Below are 20611 nucleotides of genomic sequence, written 5' to 3'. Positions count from 1 at the left end.
AATTAACCCAAGATTTCGTGAGAAATTTAGTAAGAAGTATGCCGAGGAGATTGGATGCAGTAAGCCGAGCAATACACGTTACTAAAATTCTTTTTCTCTTTTTTAATCGGAAGAAATACTTTTTTTTCAAATTCATTTTTTGCTGAGAAGTACTTTTTTGTTAAATTAAAGGTTTTCATTTCTTTTAGATCATTTCTTATTTTTTTTTAGCCCTCCCGTAACTTTATACTTCTTATATTTGCTAACTAAAATAAAATGTAGAATAAAAATGTTACAGAGAAAAAAAAATAACGCATTTTTAAAGTGCGCCACTTTTTTGTGGAGCAGTGTATTTTCATTTAATTTCTAGATCGCTAGATCAATAATCTGATATTTGAAATTCCTTGATTTTCCTTTTCTGACTCTAAATTACTTACAAAACTCATTCATTTCTTCAAATAAATTATTTCTCTGATAATAAATGATGGAATACCTCATGTAAATTTTATGAAATAATTGATGAAATCTCTCGTGGCAAAGAAAGAAAGAAAAAAGTCAATTCCAGATTGTTTCCAACAGTAACATCTAAGAGTGAATCTAAAAACGTTATTCCATGAGAATAATTATTATACTCCCATTTAATTATTACCATTGATTAAATTACCAAAGGTAGACACATAGATCACAAATAGGCGAGCGGGTTGTTAGCAGTCAATGATCTAATTGCTGGTAACTTGGGCACATACATCTGGTGCCAATTACTAGCAAATTGGCTTGATCTGTGCTAGACAATTAGGACAATATTTGGTATAATTTGCGAGTATTACTAATGTATCAAATCTTAATGATTTGCTAGGATGATGTATACTTATTAAAACTGCCCGGTAGGACAGTTGTATAATGGGGTTGATCGTCGAAAACTGCGTAACGTTAAAAAACACCCAACTTAGGCAATTTCTTTCTTTTTCTACAAAAGATATAAAATTCCCAAATTTTCTTTATAATATAGAGAAAATCTTCTACTGGTTGCCGTAACTGTCATCTCTCTAAAAAGCTTGAGTCTGCGAGACTCCCTGCCTCAGACCATGGACAGCCATTTTTTGCATCTGCCAGCTTCTCGGCCGACTAATCTCTTCTTCTATTCAATGGCTAATCGTTCCTCTTCCTTAAACTGACCAAATAAAGGAGTGTTTCCTCCTAACATGTCCATACTATTTCACTTATGATGATTTCTTTTATCTCGTACAAAGTGCTTTGAAAATGAGAAATATTGTTTTGTGTTTATAAAAGATTACTGAATATCATTATTTATACTAAACGCCTTTTTAGCTAAAGAAAAAAAATTAAAATTAAAAATAAATAAATTAATAATTAAAATAAACCCAGTCTATGTCGACTGTATGTTTGGGTCGGCGCTAGAATTTAGAGAACTCGTTGTAAATATGCTTTGATAAGTTTTGAGAAGTGTGCTATTTTTGTTTTTATTTCTAAATTTTGGTTCTTTTAGTTGTTTTTTATTCGATTAGATCAGTTACTTTATTATTGAATTTATATTTTTAGTTTTCAATTTAAGTTTTCATTTATAATGTTGATTTTACATTATTTAACCAATACTCCATTTGTATAGGGTAATACCGTGAAAACGAATAAAAATTATTCTATTCTGTCCCACACCATTCCACATTCCTCTTTCTTCATCCTTTCTGTTGATTCCATTTCCTGCGAGAAGCAAACAAAAGCACAATTATTCATGTAGCCAGCAATAAGCATACATAAATTATTATTATTGTATACAGCTAGATATAATTAATTTATTTATGTTTACAATTCCCTTAGACCTCGATAAATTTTGAACATTGCATACGCTAATTGCTTTATGTAGATCGTTGTCTTTTTTAAAACATTTTCTCAGTTAAATTCTCCATTAGGCAGATCTGAGGACTCCCTGTTATCAGCGCACCTTCTGATAATACCTCGATGAAACTAACTTCTTCGCAAACTTCTTTTTGTTCTGGAAGTCAAATTATCGTTAAAGTCGCTATTTTTTTTTCTTTTTATTACTTCATTAAATTTTGTTGAAATTTTATATATTTTTTTTGTTATAACATCCTTAATTTCTGTTACAAACTAGAACCTTGCAAAAATAAATGATTATGTTTATTAATGATGTTCATATATTATAAATTAAACGTAACAATGTTAACAGTGAACTGAATTTTAAATAACAGTAAGTATAAACAAATTCAAAAAGAAGAAGTCAATTAAAAAATTAACACTATTAGTAAAATAATAACCAAATTAGGTTTATACAATCAGACTGAGTAATTCAAATTAATTATATTAACGCTTGTCTGTAAATAATTGCATTTTCCGGATACTAGAAAAAACTCTTTAATTTTCCCATCAACAGTTTTATACAATGTTCGTTATTTTACTTCGTTGAACCCAAGAATCTGGATCTAATTCCTTCCAGAAGAGGGCATCTCCCAGGAGTATGTAAAACATCTTCGTATTACTAATCGCTCGAACATAAATATAATTCTATCTCCATATTTGCAAGTTTATTCTTTTCAAAATGCGCATCATTATCGCCCTTTACTGCAGAAGTAATAAATGAGTACCTTTTCGTAAAGGAAAAATATTTACGATAGAAATAACATTTTATGTGAGCATTACTTGTCTCCTATTCCAATACTAAACTTTTAGAATTCAAATTTGCTAGAAAAATCTGGGCCACAGTCTACTGAGTCATGAATCATCTCCATCTTTTGATCCTCAGCTCGTTCTCCACAGTAAAAATGGTGCAAGTAGTTTGTTTATTGCTCAGCCCAATTACTGCTAAGTAAATATTAAACTAAAATAACATTACATGAAACGTTGGAGAAGAAATGGTTATCTGAGGACACGCTGTAGCTTAGTAATACTTTAACAAGCACTCGTATAACTTGATGTTGGTACACGAATGACTGGTATAACCAATTAGAGACTCCAATATCCAAGAAGTTATAGTACGAGGGTCGTTTGAAAAGTCCGTGCAAAAATAAAAACTACTTAATTTTTTGGGGTAAACCTTTTTTATTTTTCAACATAGTCTCCTTTTAGGCTTACACACTTCGTCCAACGCTGCTCTAGTTTGTTGATCCCTTCCGAATAATAGGATTTGTCCAAGTCTGAAAAATAGCCATTCGTTTCTGCAATCACCTCCTCGTTTGAATAAAATCTTTTTCCCGCCAGCCATTTCTTCATATTGGGGAACAAATAGTAGTCCGAGGGAGCCAAGTCTGGAGAATAGGGGGGGATGTGAAACGAGTTGGAACCCTATTTCCATTAATTTTGCGACCACAACTGCTGAGGTGTGAGCTGGTGCGTTGTCGTGATGGAAAAGGACTTTTTTGTGGGCCAGTCGTGGGCGTTTTTCTTGCAGCTCGGTTTTCAAACGGTCCAATAACGATGAATAATATGCACCTGTAATAGTTTTACCCTTTTTCAGATAGTCGATGAGGATTATTCCTTGCGAATCCCAAAACAGTCGCCATAATCTTTCCGGCCGAAGGAACGGTCTTCGCCTTTTTTGGCGCAGACTCCCCCTTGGTAACCCATTGTTTAGATTGTTCTTTGGTCTCAGGAGTGTAGTGATGTATCCATGTTTCATCCACAGTGACGAAACGACGCTTAAAGTCCTGCGGATTCTTCTGGAGCAGCTGCAAACCGTCCTTGCAACACTTCACACGATTTCGTTTTTGGTCAAGCGTGAGCAATCGCGGCACCCATCTTGCGGATAGCTTTGTCATGTCCAAATGTTGATGCAAAATATTATGTACCCGTTCATTCGAGATGCCCACAGCACTAGCAATCTCACGCACCTTCACTCTTCTGTCATCCATCACCATATCATGGATTTTATCAGTGATTTCTGGAGTAGTAACCTCAACAGGGCGTCCAGAACGTTCAGCGTCACTTGTGCCCATATGGCCACTCCGAAAATTTGGAAACCACTTATAAACTGTTCTAATCGATGGTGCAGAGTCACCATAATGTTTATCAAGCTTCTCTTTAGTCTCCTGAGGCGTTTTGCCTTTCATAAAGTAGTGTTTAATCAGCACACGAAATTCTTTTTCGTCCATTTTTTGAAAATCACTCGACTTCCTCGATTCAAACGAATGCCAAACACAAAGAAATAGACCGATCTGGCTGAAACTTGGTGTGTGTTCTTCCAAGAGATGCTACTAACTAAACATAACCTCGATACGCGCCAGTAGTGCTATCTCTCTGACTTTGCACGGACTTTTCAAACGGCCCTCGTATATACCTCTGCTAGGTTATAATATTGCAAGTATGTCGCTACACTTCATAGAAAAAGTTTGTATTTACTGACTACTCAAAGAGGTTGCAACTAATGTTAGGTTATGTAGAAAGTATACCTTGATATACTTGAGACTTAGTTGAACCAAGGTAGGGATCTTCTGGCATTATTTATGTACTTTTAAGGGTCGCTTAACTTAATAAATCATTCACAAAAGAATCGCCCAACTTTTAATTTATGCACAAAGTTTTTTCATAAAATAAATTTGAAACTAACAAAAAATCGTAATCAAGTTACATGAAAAAGTTTCTAGACCAGTTTATATTAGATTTAAAATACAATATATATTTTTTCTATTCCAGAAAAACTTTATTTTCTCGACTAAAGAATCATATTTTCTCATTTATAGCAGTTCTTTAATAATTCAATCCTCCAATTAAAACTTTCTGCTTTTAAATATAAGTAGAAAGCAAAATATCCTGATTTGTAATGTTCCAATTATTTGATTAGGTAACCTAATCTGAAATACTGTTACAATATATAAAGCAAGAGACATGCTGTATACTTGCCAGAGGGTCCAATGAGCACAAAGGACTCTTGATTGAGTCCTGTGTCTTGATGCCAATAAATGAAAGCCTATTCTAGTACCATACCAAGCTATAGGCTATTGCTATTGATGGGTTAAACTTAATTACACATTTCTTTGAGTTGGGGAGAAATTTGCCTTTTTTGTTTCCATTATTAACTTCTATTCACCGACTACAACGCTCTCTATATGCCAGAATAAAAATTGTTAAATTTTCAAATACAGACTCTGTTGGAGATATTCGATTCCTTTAGAATTACTTTTTTCCTTTAAAATTCGTTTTAAAATCTTTGGTTTGAATTCTTAGTGGGATCCATTTTATTACTGTTTTTAAATTTCTTATCGTTTGCCGCTTGAAAATTTAAAAAATATTTAATATATTTCAATCGAACTCCTTATAATTGTTTAGAAAATGTGCTTGAAGTCTATTTCAACTAAATTTCATTCCCATTACGTATATTAATTTCATTAAAGTTTTCGGATAAAACAAAATAATCAGCTACAGAAAAAAGAATTATTATACTATATCCATATAAAAATTGCTTCAATATTATTTTAAAACATTAAATAAACTTACTAATATTTACTTGAAGATGATATTCAAATTAAGCTATTGCAGCAGATCATATTGTACTTACGTACAGTACTAGCTGCTTTTAGTTGATATAACGAGGATTGTACATACAGCAGCATGTTTTGTAAATAAATGCCAAGAATAAACACCATTATGGTAATAATTGAATGAAGCGATATTGAATTGTTATTACGTTTACGATATATACATGAACGACAGAGAGGACCTCGGTTTGTACCGCTTTGATTAATCTGAAATCAAGTGGCAGATCATTGGCTAGCTTATCTAGGCTTTAATTGTATTTCTTATTTATTAAATGTATACGAACTCAGTCAATCGAAGAATAATAATTATTATTATAATTAAGTATATAATTTAATGTCGTCATCTCTGTTTCCAATATTTATAATGGTTTGTATTTCATGCTTCTTTTTTTTAATTGACGCTACAATTTTAGATTTCTACTAATTTGTTTGTTCACCAGCTAAATAATACCACAGCAGAGTTTCCTGATTATAATTGGAACGTCAAATATACTCAGTAAATGTTAGGTTTCCTTAGTTAATGATAAATCGTGTTTTCATTTTCTATAATATTTGATATTCCAAATAAATACAGTCGAACCTCTCAATAAGGGCACTGGCGGGGGAAAGCAATGTGGCCGCTGTTTGGAGGCGGTCGTCAGAAGGAGGTAGGCAAGTTTCATAATGAAAAAATATGGGGTTTTTTCCAAGCATCTATTTAAAAATTGTTTATTATTAATAGATTTAAAAACGTACATAATTACATAATTATTTACTTTTACATAGTTGCAAAATCTTCCAACACATTTATTTTCTCTTCTAGAGTTAACCACTTTCGTTTAAGAGACATATCGGAAAAAATAATATTATTCATCCAAAGTAATACAGAAAAATGATTAAAATGGTACAAGATGTATGGAGCTTATATAGAAAACTTGAGGAAAAACTTGAGAGGAGATAATTATTTTTATCACCGCGTCAAACGAACTTTTAATAATAAGGTTGTCGTTGGTGGGAGGTGAAACATATAATCCGTTCCCCAAAATCAATGCCCGCGGTCGCTATGTAGAGTGTCCGTTAGGCTGAGGTTCTTTTATATAGAAAGTGTACGAGGTGTGTTCAAAAAGTAACGGGAATTTTCGTTTTTTGAAAAAAATATTTATTTATTCATCTACATTAATATTGTCGCCTTCAAAGTAGTCCCCTTCGCATACAATACACTTGTGCCAGCGCTTTTTCCAATCCTCGAAACACTTCTGAAACTCGATCTTTGTGATAGCTTTCAGCTCTTTCAGCGATTCGCTTTTAATGTCATCTATGCTTGTAAAACGACGGCCTTTTAATGTTCTCTTTATGTTTGGAAATAGAAAAAAGTCACATGGAGCCATGTCTGGCGAATATGGAGGCTGGGGCATCGTTAAAGTTTTGTTTTTGGCCAAAAATTCACGAACAAGCAATGATGTGTGAGCAGGTGCATTATCGTGGTGCAAAATCCATGAATTGTTTTGCCACAAATCCGGGCGTTTTTTTCGGATTGCTTCACGCAAACGGCGTTGAACTTGTAGGTAGTACTCCTTATTGATTGTTTGACCTTGTGGCAAGAATTCATGATGCACTATGCCATTAAAATCGAAGAACACCTTCACATTCGACCGCACTTGTCGAGCCTTTTTCGGTCTTGGCGATCCAGAATGCCTCCACTGGGACGATTGAGCCTTAGTTTCGACATAATATCCGTAAACCCATGTTTCGTCACCTGTTATAACACGTTTCAGTAGATCCGCATCGTTGTCGACTTCATTGAGTGACTCTTGAGCAACTTCCATTCTCCGCTGTTTTTGTTCGAAATTCAACAATTTTGGAACAAATTTTGCTGCCACACGTTTCATACCCAAAACATCCGAAAAAATTTCATGGCATGAGCCAATTGATATGGCAACATCATCAGCGACTTCTCTGATTGTGATTCGGCGATCGTTCATAACCATTTCTTTCACTTTTTTCACGTTTTCATCGGTTGTTGATGTGCTTGGACGTCCAGGTCGTTCGTCATCTTCAACGTTTTCGCGGCCATCTTGGAAACCACTCGTAAATCCTTGTTTTACTCATAGCAGACTCACCATATGCCTTTATTAACATTTCACACACTTTATTTCATTTTTTACGCAAAATTTAATACAAATTCTTTGATCCATTTTTTTTAACAAACAAAAATCGCCAAGCTCGAAAAACACGTCTAACCTTAACGGCTGCCACTTAAGAAGTAAACAATGAATATTACTGAAAATTTTATCGTACTTCAGGGGCATGTGTACCAACATAATAAAAAAAAAAAATTTACAATCAGACTCTCCAAACCCGCGAAATTTAAAAATTCCCGTTACTTTTTGAACACACCTCGTATAGGGGTAAAACGGGGAAATCCAAAAACTGTCCGTAAATGGAGGTGGCCGCTAGTGAGAGTGTTCTTTATGGGAGGCTCGGCTGTAAATAGTGCCTTGTTCTTGTCAGGTATTTCTACGACCATTTTTTTTTTTAACTTGTAACTCGACCAAGTTCAGAAAAGGGTTCGAGATTAAAGCTCTTAACTTGTAAAAGTAAGAAGTTTAAGCGCAAAGTAATGATTTTGCAAAAAGAATGATAGATACTGATTGGAGTTGATTTTAAAAACTCAGTCGATTCGTGAATCACACGATGAATGACTATCAAGTGAGCATTGTATAACATACATATTATGTATCATATCTTTAGAATTCCAACTTTCTTAGGGGATACTCCAATCTAAAATACTAACCGACCATCCAATTTACTTCTTGGAATAAGCTTATTATTTCGGTGCAAATTTATATTCGAATCAATCGTGGAAAGTTAAAACGTTTTAGATAGTGAAGTTACCACAAATAATACAAACGGATAAGTTGATGGTTTGCTTGGAAACATCTAAAATTATAACCCTATCAAAGGGCACTTTTCCCCTTTGAGTCAAACAGAAAATTTAGCTTTCTCTTTACCAGAATTATAGGAAAGAAGTCAATTGAGAACACATCTTAAAGTAAGTGAGAATGGAATCTCAGTTTTCTAGAATACATGGTGTGTATACGTATTAAATAAAGATTATATTATTTAATTAACTAATATTTTGACTTGAACTCAACCGACGAAACAAATTATTGTTACGACTAATTGGCAGACAATTAAAGCTACCACTGAATCATATACGACTAATCTACAACAGCGTACTCAAATCGATCTGGACTTACGGACTTGTACTGTGAGGTTCAGCCAAACTTTCTAATTAACAAAAAATACAGTCCTTCCAATCAAAAATTCTCCGTCAGATTACGAATTCTCCATTTTATGTCTCTAACTCCACCCTCCATAACGACCTCAAGATCTCATACGTAACCGACGAATCTAAATCTAAATACGGAAAATTCTTTGACTCTCTTCCATTCTGTACAAATCCTCTTATTCAAAATCTTGCCTCCACAACGATTCCAGATCGTCCTCCACGACGATTGAAACGCTCGCTGTTAGCCTCGTGACCAGCTTCAATAGTGTAAGAAACTCCAGCGAGAGTGTTGCGGGTGGGCGGCTTCTCTCCTCAAGCTGATCCTGTCATGAAGTCTTCTTTTATCATATTCACTAATTACATTTTACTATTTTTGTAGATTGTGAATAGCAAATACATTTTTAAAAAAACTATTATTTTTTGAGCGTTTACCGAATTCAAAAAATAGTTAGCAAAAAGAAAATTTCTTATTATAAAAACAAAAATGAAAATGAAATTACTTAAAGGTTATTATCAGTCTTAAGTATAACTCTCTATTTTTCCCTTCTACTAAAAACAGATTTTAATGCTCATTGATCAAACACTTTTTACAAAAAGTAAATGAAACAATTATGAAGGTCCTGATTATTCTTGAATATTTACGAAGGGATAGAAATACGACTCTTTATTTCAATGTCGTCTAAAGGGTAATTAAATTATTATATTTTCCGTTTCAAAATTCCTGAAAAGAATTGTCTTTTACTAGTTATCCACTTATGTAAAGGGAGAACAGTAAAGGCCAAATAACTTTTTTACTTTTCATTCTTGTAGAATTTTCTCCTTTTGACTGAAAGCAGTTAAGTGGAGGCCTGACAATAATCTTGAAAACGTTAGGTAAATACTAAGAAGGTCTTTAGAAGAATAAAGTTGGTTGGCTATTTTCAGATTCTCTTGGTTCTGAAGGTAGGACAATCCGATGGCTGGCGTATCATCCAGAAGAAACACACTCATCCACTATCTAAACAAGCACACATCCAAAATTCTCTCACTTGCTCTAGTCCTACACACTTTGTTTCATTTTCTCGATTTTATTTAGAGCCATCTGTAAACAACTTTTCTCCGGGCAGAAAACAAGAGTTCTGACAATAAACTGTGGTACAAATCTCAATGATCTCATTTCATCTTTTTATCCCAAATAGTGTTTTCCTTGACATTCTGCAAAAACGAGTTGGCTTTTAGGTTTGTAGAGTGGCTTATTTTTGGCCACTTCAGGTTGCTCATTACTTTGTTCTACGGTATCCTCTTCTTCCACAAGCTTATGGTAAAACGAACATGTTTTGGTGCTGAATATTGAATCACCCCCCCAACGAAGTATTCAAAACATTTAATTATTTAATTGGTAATCGATTTCTTCGATATCGATGTAAATTTAGTTGTATTTAAATTCTGGAAAGAAGGTTGCTGTTAACATAGATGTTGAAAATCTCAAGTCCTGATTTCTTGCAGTGTTAAATTATACCTCATAGTCTATAGAATATTTGTTCTCTACCTCTACAAAGCAACCAAATTCTAACTGAGTCTTACTTTTTCTTTTTTAGGAGAGACAGACGTGGTGGAAGGAGCAAGTGATTTAGTCAGAAGAAGTGGAGGTACAGGTGGACCAAGAGCAACAGGGTTTAGAGATGGTCCAGTCAAATCTTCACCAGTACATAGGCCATATTTTGATGATATTTCACCAAGAAACGTGACAGCTGTAGTTGGCCAATCAGCCATACTACATTGCAGAGTAAAACACGTTGGCGATAGAACTGTAAGTATAATACTAATAATTCAATAATACTTATAGTGAGGCACAGTAAATATAGCTACAATTTAATATCCATCTTGGGTAGGTTTTCAATGTGCCATTTGATTACAAATATGTGGAAATTATTACTAGGAGAGCTTTTAAAGATTTACAGATATAAAAAGTCTACAGAAATTATCTTCATTTTAAAAAAGTCGTTGCTTTTATCGATAGCTTTTGGCTGATCATTCTTGCGATATGTTTTTGCCAGCTCCTCTTCGTAAAGAAAGTGAAAATATGTTACGTTTTGTTCAATATTGTTATTACATTTTGTTGTTAGAGAATTTTTTTTTCTCAACCCATTGCTAATTACTGGTAATTATTTGGTCAATTATTATTACTCGCCAATGGGCGAGTTTGATATACAGGTGTTCATTTTAAGACGGCTCAAATGCATTTCATACTTAAACGGTTAATCTGAGCAAAAAATGGTAGAGGAAAAATTTGTTGCCCGTCACCTCTAGTTTCAGAATATGTGACTTGATTTTGGATTCCTGCCCGCATACGCGGCTGACGCGCGACCAAAAGTGAGGGTTTGCAGTTGACCCCCATTTTCATATACACAGTTTTAAAGAGTATAAAAAGTTATGAAAGCAACCGGAAACCGCAATTCGATATCTTCAAAATTAAAGGTGCTAGGCCATTTCAAAATCTGGTATTTATTAATCATATTTTAATTTTTTAACTTGTTATCAAACAGAAAGAATAGCACGCGATAGGTCATTTTTATGTATTTTTTCATCCCCTTTCTAATAAAAATATTGCCAAGGCAGTTCTTAATATCGGGAAATAAGTCGTTTTCCGAGTGATTTTTCTAGGAAAAATCAAATGTTAAGAGCTTTAGATATTCTCAAGCAAACCCAAAATGGCTGAAAATGAATTTTACATCTGTTATAAACAAGAAGGCTTAATAATTATTTGGTAATTTTGTGAGAGTTACGTTTAATTACCAAAAACATTGGAAACCTCCTGCCTCATATTTAAGTGATCAATATCTTTCATGTAAAGGATCAAACTTATTCCTTAATTTAACAAATAATGCACTTTATGCAGCTTGTGCAGCATGTACTGCCCCTTCAAAGGTGCCTCCTCAGATAAAAAGAGCAGTTGATAACCTCCTGGATAACCTGGCTTGCGAGACGAAGAGGCACCTTTGAACTCTCACATTTGGTCGCGCGTCAGCCGCGTATGCGGGCAGAAATCTAAAATCAAGTCACTTATTCTGAAACTAGAGGTGACGGGCAACAAATTTTAACTCTACCATTTTTTGCTCAGATTAACCGTTTAAGCATGAAATGCATTTGAGCGGTCTTAAAATGAACACCCTGTATAGATACCATAAATACATGCTAATTCTTCGGTTACTTCATCAGGGAATCACAAGAACAGGACATCGTTTCATTCGTCTGATTACTGGTATTAAGCTGGCGAACTGTTAGGTAAGAATAATCGCCGTTTCTTTTGCAACTTTCTGTACTTACGAGGGTCGTTTGAAAAGTCCGTGCAAAGTCAGAGAGATAGCACCACTGGTGCTTATCGAGGTTATGTTTAGTTAGTAGCATCTCTTGGAAGAACACACACCAAGTTTCAGCCAGATCGGTCTATTTCTTTGTGTTTGGCATTCGTTTGAATCGAGGAAGTCGAGTGATATTCAAAAAATGGACGAAAAAGAATTTCGTGTGTTGATTAAACACTAATTTATGAAAGGCAAAACGCCTCAGGAGACTAAAGAGAAGCTTGATAAACATTATGGTGACTCTGCACCTTCGATTAGAACAGTTTATAAGTGGTTTCAAAATTTTCGGAGTGGCCATATGGGCACAAGTGACGCTGAACGTTCTGGACGCCCTGTTGAGGTTACTACTCCAGAAATCATTGATAAAATCCATGATATGGTGATGAATGACAGAAGAGTGAAGGTGCGTGAGATTGCTAGTGCTGTGGGCATCTCGAATGAACGGGTACATAATATTTTGCATCAACATTTGGACATGACAAAGCTATCCGCAAGATGGGTGCCGCGATTGCTCACGCTTGACCAAAAACGAAATCGTGTGAAGTGTTGCAAGGACTGTTTGCAGCTGTTCCAGAAGAATCCGCAGGACTTTAAGCGTCGTTTCGTCACTGTGGATGAAACATGGATACATCACTACACTTCTGAGACCAAAGAACAATCTAAACAATGGGTTACCAAGGGGGAATCTGCGCCAAAAAAGGCGAAGACAGTTCCTTCGGCCGGAATGATTATGGCGACTGCCTTGGGATTCGCAAGGAATAATCCTCATCGACTATCTGGAAAAGAGTAAAACTATTACAGGTGCATATTATTCATCGTTATTGGACCGTTTGAAAACCGAGCTGCAAGAAAAACGCCCACGATTGGCCCACAAAAAAGTCCTTTTCCATCACGACAACGCACCAGCTCACACCTCAGCAGTTGTGGTCGCAAAATTAATGGAAATAGGGTTCCAACTCGTTTCACATCCCCCCTATTCTCCAGACTTGGCTCCCTCGGACTACTATTTGTTCCCCAATATGAAGAAATGGCTGGCGGGAAAAAGATTTTATTCAAACGAGGAGGTGATTGCAGAAACGAATGGCTATTTTTCAGACTTGGACAAGTCCTATTATTCGGAAGGGATCAACAAACTAGAGCAGCGTTGGACGAAGTGTATAAGCCTAAAAGGAGACTATGTTAAAAAATAAAAAAGGTTTACCCCAAAAAATTAAGTAGTTTTTATTTTTGCACGGACTTTTCAAACGACCTTCGTAGTTCTGAAAGGAATATTGAGGTCTTGGGTGCAGTGTTAGGTTTCATGTTTTGGAAGGAGCAATAAAAATTGTTCTTGATTGAGAGACTTTTTTATTATTATTGAAAAACTGTTTTTAATGTAAAAGAAACTGGAATTAGAAGGCTTTGTTGAGCCCAAAGTTACATGACGTACCGTAATGATTATCCAGGCGTTCACTAATAGATTTTTGTCTACAAAAAGTTTAAATTTTGTTTAATGCTGCACGAAACAAGACTTTATGCAAGTTTTGCCTCGGTCTCATATGACAATTGTCTCGTCTCGGTGTTATCAGATGTCTCGATCTCGGTCTCGGTCCCTCAAATCTCGTTTCGAGACCAAGATTTGTCTCGATTCTCGTGCAGAATTAATTTTGTTATTTACACCTTTTTTTTTCTGACCCTTAATTTTGCAAAACTTACCCAAATTGAACTTAGACCAGGGGTCGGTGGAGAGCCATTTTTCCTTAAATAATTTTAATAAATCTTACCAAGAGCCGCAAGGATGATACTGTTTTTTAACAGAGGTCTTCCTCTGTAGATCATTTGTATTCACAATTTATTATTTTATGATATTCGATAACATTTAAATGTTTTATATATGTATTTTTTTCATATATTGCAAAAGTAAGTAAACAAATAAATAATAACTTAACGAATGAAGCAGAAGGCGGCAGAAATCAAGTACTTTATTTTGATATCGTATAATTCTATTCTATTCAATTTCGAACCTATCACATTTAAAATTATTTTTGAAAATATACCTTTGAGATATGGTATTTTTTATTCGTTACAATAAATTTAAAATATACAATATATTTTGGGCGGGCTGAAGAGCCACACAATTTGGGTAAAAGAGCCGCGGGTTGCCGACACCTGACCTAGACTACCTCCGCTTCTCTGAATCGTTCCATTGATCTCTTTAATTATTTTAAAACTTAAACTGCAGTTAGTGAGTTAAACTATTTCAAATAGATTAAAAGAGATCCATCAACATTACTGGAGTCACCAAAGATAATCCATTCAGATGACAATTGCTTAAACTGATGTCAATCTCTGGTTACAGCTGTGAACCTAAAATGATAATAGTGCTTATTTGCCTAATTTAGTAAGAAAAAATATCAAATAAGTTAGGGAGTGTTCCATGAAACTTTAAGAAGACTTTAAGAATCATTCATTTGACCAATTATTCTGTATTTCGCTTACATTATCTTTAGTCATCAGATAGTCCTTTAATTTGTTATCGTTGTTAACAAAAGGATGAAACTGAGAACAAGTTAGGATTATTTATATAAAGAACGGAGAATATATATATATAGAAGGAAGATAGAAAAGGAGAGTATATAATGCAGGTTGAGAAGTTGCGAGGTCGGTAGGTTACGAAAGAGAGTTGCTGCATTAAGAGCAAGGTAATAGCGTGTGGTAACCGAACACTAACTTACCAGTCCCCAGTATTATTCTGACTTTTTCTCGCCGTACCACACCTCTAAGGTCCTCTTTTAGAGAGAAAAAAAAAGGGTACTAATTTAAAGGAAGGGCTCCACCTAACTTTTTAATTCTATACTTTAATAGAACATTCTTTCTCTAAAACTGGAAGGTAACTTTGCTGTAGAGGAGTGGTAGTAGACCAACTTCCGTTAATGGAAGATTCAAGAAACCAACAGAATCCCCTCTTACCACTGCTTCGTCTGAAGAATAACCAATTTACTCTTTAACATATAAAACTTTTGCCTAAATTTTTAAAACACTGGCAACTTATGAGCCAGTGGAGACAATTTTTTTTTTTAAGTATCAAATTCTTTTATCACTTCTTTATTTTTTAAGCTATGAAAAAATTTGCAACTGTTTCCATCGTGATTTCTTTTTTCATAGTTTCTTCATTACACCAATTAACTCTGTTCGGTTTATTATTTTGGAAGCGCCTAAGGTCTAATTTTTTTAAAAAAAAAAAAAATAATGTTCTTGGTAATTATATGAACATACTTATTAGATTTTTGCCGGCTCCGCGATTATTAACCTCTTGTGCTCAGCAAAACTGTGTGCCCATCCCATGGAATGCTTTCAATATAAGCAATGACTACTTGTAACGATGTAACATTTTGTCCCATAACTTCAAGCGTTGATTTCTCTATACGGAAATTCTCGAGAAATGCCATACTTTATTATTATTTGGTTCATTTTTCCACCCCCAAACAGTTCCATCTTCTTCGTCTGAAATTCTAGATTTTTTTTTCTGAAATGAACAAACAATATCGCTAGATTCTCTACCAGTCTCCTCATCATCGCTTTATTTATGAGAGTGGTCGAATATCACTACCTTCACTATTATTATCCATTTTAGGGATCTGAATAAGAATCATTTTTTTTTTTATCTTTTATTGGAATTTACCACTGCAGTAGTTGTTGGAACAAGCAAATATGGTAAAAGAAAAAAAAGAAATAAAAGAAAATCATGAGTGCAGAAGGCACCCAGTGGTGCCACTCCAGTAACGTGCTTTGCTCTCACGATAAGAGTAGATCACGAAGCCATCTTCTCTTCAATCTCCTTAGAAGGTTACCTGGTAATGTGGAGGAAGATAGGTGTTCTATGAGAGTGTTAGGATGAGCTGTTGTAGAGGAATGAAATTTGAAGAAACGAGTGTTAGGAAGATCTGTAATGAAAGGGATTTTGAGGTCATTATGGATAGTGAGGTTAGATACATAGAACGAAGCGTTAAAAAGTTTTCCAAGTATTTTTGACTGTAATGCCTGAAGGCGTAGTGAGTTGGAACGCTTAGTCGATCCCCATACTTCGATGCCGTATGACCAAATAGGTCACAGTAACAGTAGATATAAGAGTCTGTTGTTATGTAGGTTAAGTTTCGAACGTTTGTCAAGTAGTCTGGCGAGAAGTTTATAGCGTTGGTTAGTTTCTTGTCTTTTCAGTCTAGTATGGAGATTCCATGTCAACCGTTTGTCTAGGTGCAGTCCAAGGTAGCGTACTTTGTCCACAGTTGGTACAGGAGTTGGGTTCAAGATGATGGGAGGTATGATTTTTTATCTTAGAGTAAATACTATATATTTTGGTTTCGTAACGTTAGCTTTGATTCGCCATTTGATAAGCCAGTCCTGTAAGAGGTTTATGTGTGTTTGTAGAGTTCGTGTAGCGATAAGAGGATCGGAATGAGGAGATAATACTTACTAAAAATTACAATGAAATTATTATTATACTGACCAGATTTTAATTGATTATACCGTTATAAATCTAATATGTACTACTAAATAAAAAAGGCAGTTCTGTGTAATTGCACTAATTTCACATTCGAATAACGGTATTTAGTTAAGAGTTAAGTATAGTATTACCAACACGAAAAATAATCTAAAATGTAGCGAGTAGTACAGTATCTTAGAAAATTTAGTAGACGTGCGATGACCGTTATTTTCAGTATGTATAGGAGAAAATTATCAAAGACGTACATTGCACGCCAAAATAGCGCAAGAGGTTAATAAGCTAATTTTAATAATAGCCCACTAAGGTAGCACAGTTTTTGATTTATTAAGTACAAAAGAAATAATTTCCTTTGCCTTCATTCAACTCGATTGTGAAGTTTTTAATTCATCCCATTTCTACGGCGCTATTGAAACTTGCCTGCGTCAAGATTTCTGAACCAGCAGGTGATTTATTACCGTCATTGCAAAGCCGGCAAGCTGGCAATACTCGTAATTCCGATACGATACAGCTGACATTGAAGATACGCTTGGCTAGTTGCCTACCGAAAGTAGGCCACAAACTCTCATTCTGCGATAAATCAGTCATTGGGTTGCCCAACTCTTCTTACTAGTTGCCTTCGTGGCTTCTTTTCCGATACCGCATTTGCAATTTTTCTCCTCCGCAGATTGGGAATGGTTACTGGTTGAGTTAAATTTCTATCCTCCTTCACCAAAGTTTGATGAACTAAACAACTCATTCTCTCATTGATTTCGAATCTACTGCAAGAAGATCTTCCAGATCATCCTAAATATATAATTGATGGCACTGCTAATATTTGCAGGGACAGATTTGCCAGTTATTTCAACGATTAATGCAAGATTGACATCTTTGTGTTCAAATAGAACCATTATTTTGTACACTGATCATTGTTGGCCAGACTGTGAAGAGTTTGTTATATTTATTAAGTTTTTGTAAGATTTAGAGCTAGAGGATTTATATGAGATTGCAGGTTAAAATGAAGTTTATTGTATCTTGTTTTAGCGACTTGAATGACAAAAGGAATGTTAAGGTCAGTGTGTATAGTCAGGTTGGAGACATAAAATGGAGCGTTTACAATAGTTCGAAGTATTTTAGATTGAAGAGATTGAATCCTTTGGAGATTTGAGCGTTTGGTTGAACCCGACAGCTCTATTCCAAACGCCAAGATGGGTTTTAAAATAATAGTATAAATTAGTCTTTTGTTGCCAAGAGAGAGTTTTGATCTATCGTCTAAGTCTTTTAAGTAGTCGACAGCATCTGTTTAGTTCTGTTCTTTTAAGACTAGTGTGGGGGTTCCAACAAAGTCTTCGGTTTAAGTAAAGCCCTAAATATTGTTAAAGTTGAAAAACAAATTTTGATTTATGAAATAATAATGATTCTGGGAGTCAAAAAATGGAAACAGCCTTTTAAGTCTAAAATTGCTTTATAAACTAACGTATACCATTTCTGTTATTATTGTCCCATATTCCTCATTTTTGCTTTTATACTTCATTCTCCATCAATGTGGGCCCAGTTTATGTCCTCATATCCATTTCTTTTTTTTTCTCTTAAAAACAAAAAAAAACCTGGGAACATCGCAAGTAATCATAAAATTTAAGTAAATGTGTGGCGCAACTTTAAAGTGCAATTTCATTTCCATTTTACTGAATATATGAGATGCATACTCAAGTTTTTGCAAGCGAAACGTCTTTTTTTATTATTATTATCATTACTTAAGTTGAACTTAAGATTGTAAAATCTGCTTGAAATTATTATAAATGTATAAGGAGTCTTTTTATCAGCTACAGTTTATGTCAGCTTTTATCATTAACTTTTAGAAATAGAAAAAGCTTTTTTATAAAAAAAAGGAGAAGTATTTTAGAATTAATTAAAAAAGATTATTAAAATGAAAACATTTTATAGTTCACTTATTTTTTGAGGCTATTTCTTATTCACACTAATGTTATAGAGGTTATGGAGGTTGTTAAATTTCCATTATATTTCGAGTATCTTCATTTATTTTCCTAAAAAACATGAAATAATGTCATTTAAGCTGGTCGCGGTCGGTAACATTATTATTAGTATTAGGTATTGCTTTTTTTTTTAGTTTTTAAGCATTTTTAAGTTTTGTATATTGCAATAAATTATTTTTGCTGGTCATTTGTTAGTTTTCTCTCTTCTACATCAGAGTTGCAGAACTTTAAATGTTTGAAGGGCAGTGTTTTTTTATTAGCTTTAAGGAAAACATAACCCTGTGCTCTAACTGCACCTCCTAAACTAGATTTTAATATGCATTTATTGTAGTTTTCTTTATATTTTTTTTTTCTCTGTCCGCTTTAATAAGAACGCGGCAATTGGCTACCCAACTTCGACACCGAACTAGCCACAACTATGCCTTCTATGATAACGATTCTAACCTGAAGTGAAGTGTAGGCAATCCATTTCGATCTGGAGGCAGCGGTTTTAACTTTTGGAAATTTAAATGACCGGGTTCGGTCATAAAATGATACTTAAGTGCTTGTAACTGTCATAGAAGTTGTTGCACTACTGGAATAAACGGTGAAGCTTCAATTAATACGTAGCAGTTGCGTTATTCATGGCAATTAGAAAGGCAACAGAGATTCTAGTAAATGACTAAGCACAATCTTTCTTACGTAAAAGGATTTCTCGGGTAGTATGTGGCGAAACTATGTAAGTTGAAGTCAGCCTACAACAATCCAATGCTCCAAGTAATGGAGGCATTAAGAATGAATTTCAATTATACAATAAGAATATTTAACCAGTTAAGTGCGGAATTTAGTTTAAAAAACCCCCCACAATGTGTGGAATTAAAATCAGACAATGACGTGTATTTACGTCGAACGCAGGGCAAAACAACCAAAAGTTTACAATAGTCGTAATAGTCACTGCAAGCGACTTTTTCTGCAATTTCTGTGGCTTGAGATTACAGAGTATTCTGTGCTCATTCAGAAATCTTGCACCGCTTCACTTGAACAATGCCTAGTCAACTAGGGACGCAAGAGCTTTTACAAGGAAGAAAAGAGCTTTGAGTTCAGTGCAAAATGAAATCATGCTCGTACTGAAGTCTGAACCTCTATCTAAGGTAAAAACGGCATTGCACAAGGGTTGAGAGCTTTTATTTGTGTGAAGTAATTCCCAATCTCTAATGTGGGGACCAAACATGTACCAACCACTTATCATTTGGCTGACTCCCACCGCAGTTCTATTGGTAAGATAAGGGATACATCCCACCTAATAGTATAGTTTTTATAGTTGATGGCAATTTTATATTTTTCACAACGAGTACACACGTCGAACACGCTTAACTGGTTAAATGAGATAACACACCCAGTCTAAGTTCCTACCTCCAAATAATTTAAAAGAATCAAATACCCCAAAAATCGTAACATATCCCCATGATAAAGAAGGCAGCAGATGTCGTTGCAGTCATCTGATTTAATAAATCACTACATTGTATAACCTACACAAATAATATACTCCTCTCACGTAGCACTCACTTCCGCAGTATGACAGATTCACTGATGAGGGCACAAATTCACGCCTTAACATTTGACAAATTGAGAGGTAGGCGAGCTTTCAAGATCTACATACAAGAACTCGCTATTGCAAATAAATAAATCAAATCAAAAGAAGTTTCACGGATAGAGGTGTGGCCCAACTAAGCTAAGATGTATTGTGGTACTAGGATCGATTCTTGGTTCTAAGCCTTGGATTTTAATGATTAATATGAGAAATTTATAGTAAAATACGTTCGCTAGTCGCTTCCACCCACGATACCTAATTTGGTAGTTGGTCGTAAAACCCGCCTAAAAAAAATAGGCATTACTTTAAAGTGAAAAAAAAAAAAAAATGCGGTTTACATTTGAGCCAATGCAGTATTTACTTAACACTTAAGTTACCAGCAGAGTTGAAAGAGTTCAAAATAACACTGTTGGCAAAATACTTAAATTTTTATTTGTATCGATAACATGACTGCAAAGTTTTACCGATTAATTGGAAATCGATTAAACGG

At 34.6% G+C, this 20611-nt stretch overlaps 1 protein-coding gene across 2 annotated transcripts in view; it reads left to right on the top strand.

Annotated features, from left to right (window-relative positions):
• Positions 1–20611, top strand: part of LOC141457322 (zwei Ig domain protein zig-8-like) — a 721433-nt gene that overhangs the window by 557221 nt on the left and 143601 nt on the right. For both annotated transcript variants that reach the window (XM_074134153.1, XM_074134156.1), the window contains one exon: positions 10335–10546. In XM_074134153.1, the coding sequence (XP_073990254.1) occupies positions 10335–10546 (212 nt within the window). The remainder of the gene's footprint in view (positions 1–10334; positions 10547–20611) is intronic.

Source organism: Rhodnius prolixus, unplaced genomic scaffold, assembly GCF_049639745.1.
Source record: "Rhodnius prolixus isolate KJV_2025 unplaced genomic scaffold, Rpr scaffold_10, whole genome shotgun sequence".
Taxonomy (NCBI): domain Eukaryota; kingdom Metazoa; phylum Arthropoda; class Insecta; order Hemiptera; family Reduviidae; genus Rhodnius; species Rhodnius prolixus.
This window is presented reverse-complemented; position numbering and strand designations above follow the sequence as displayed.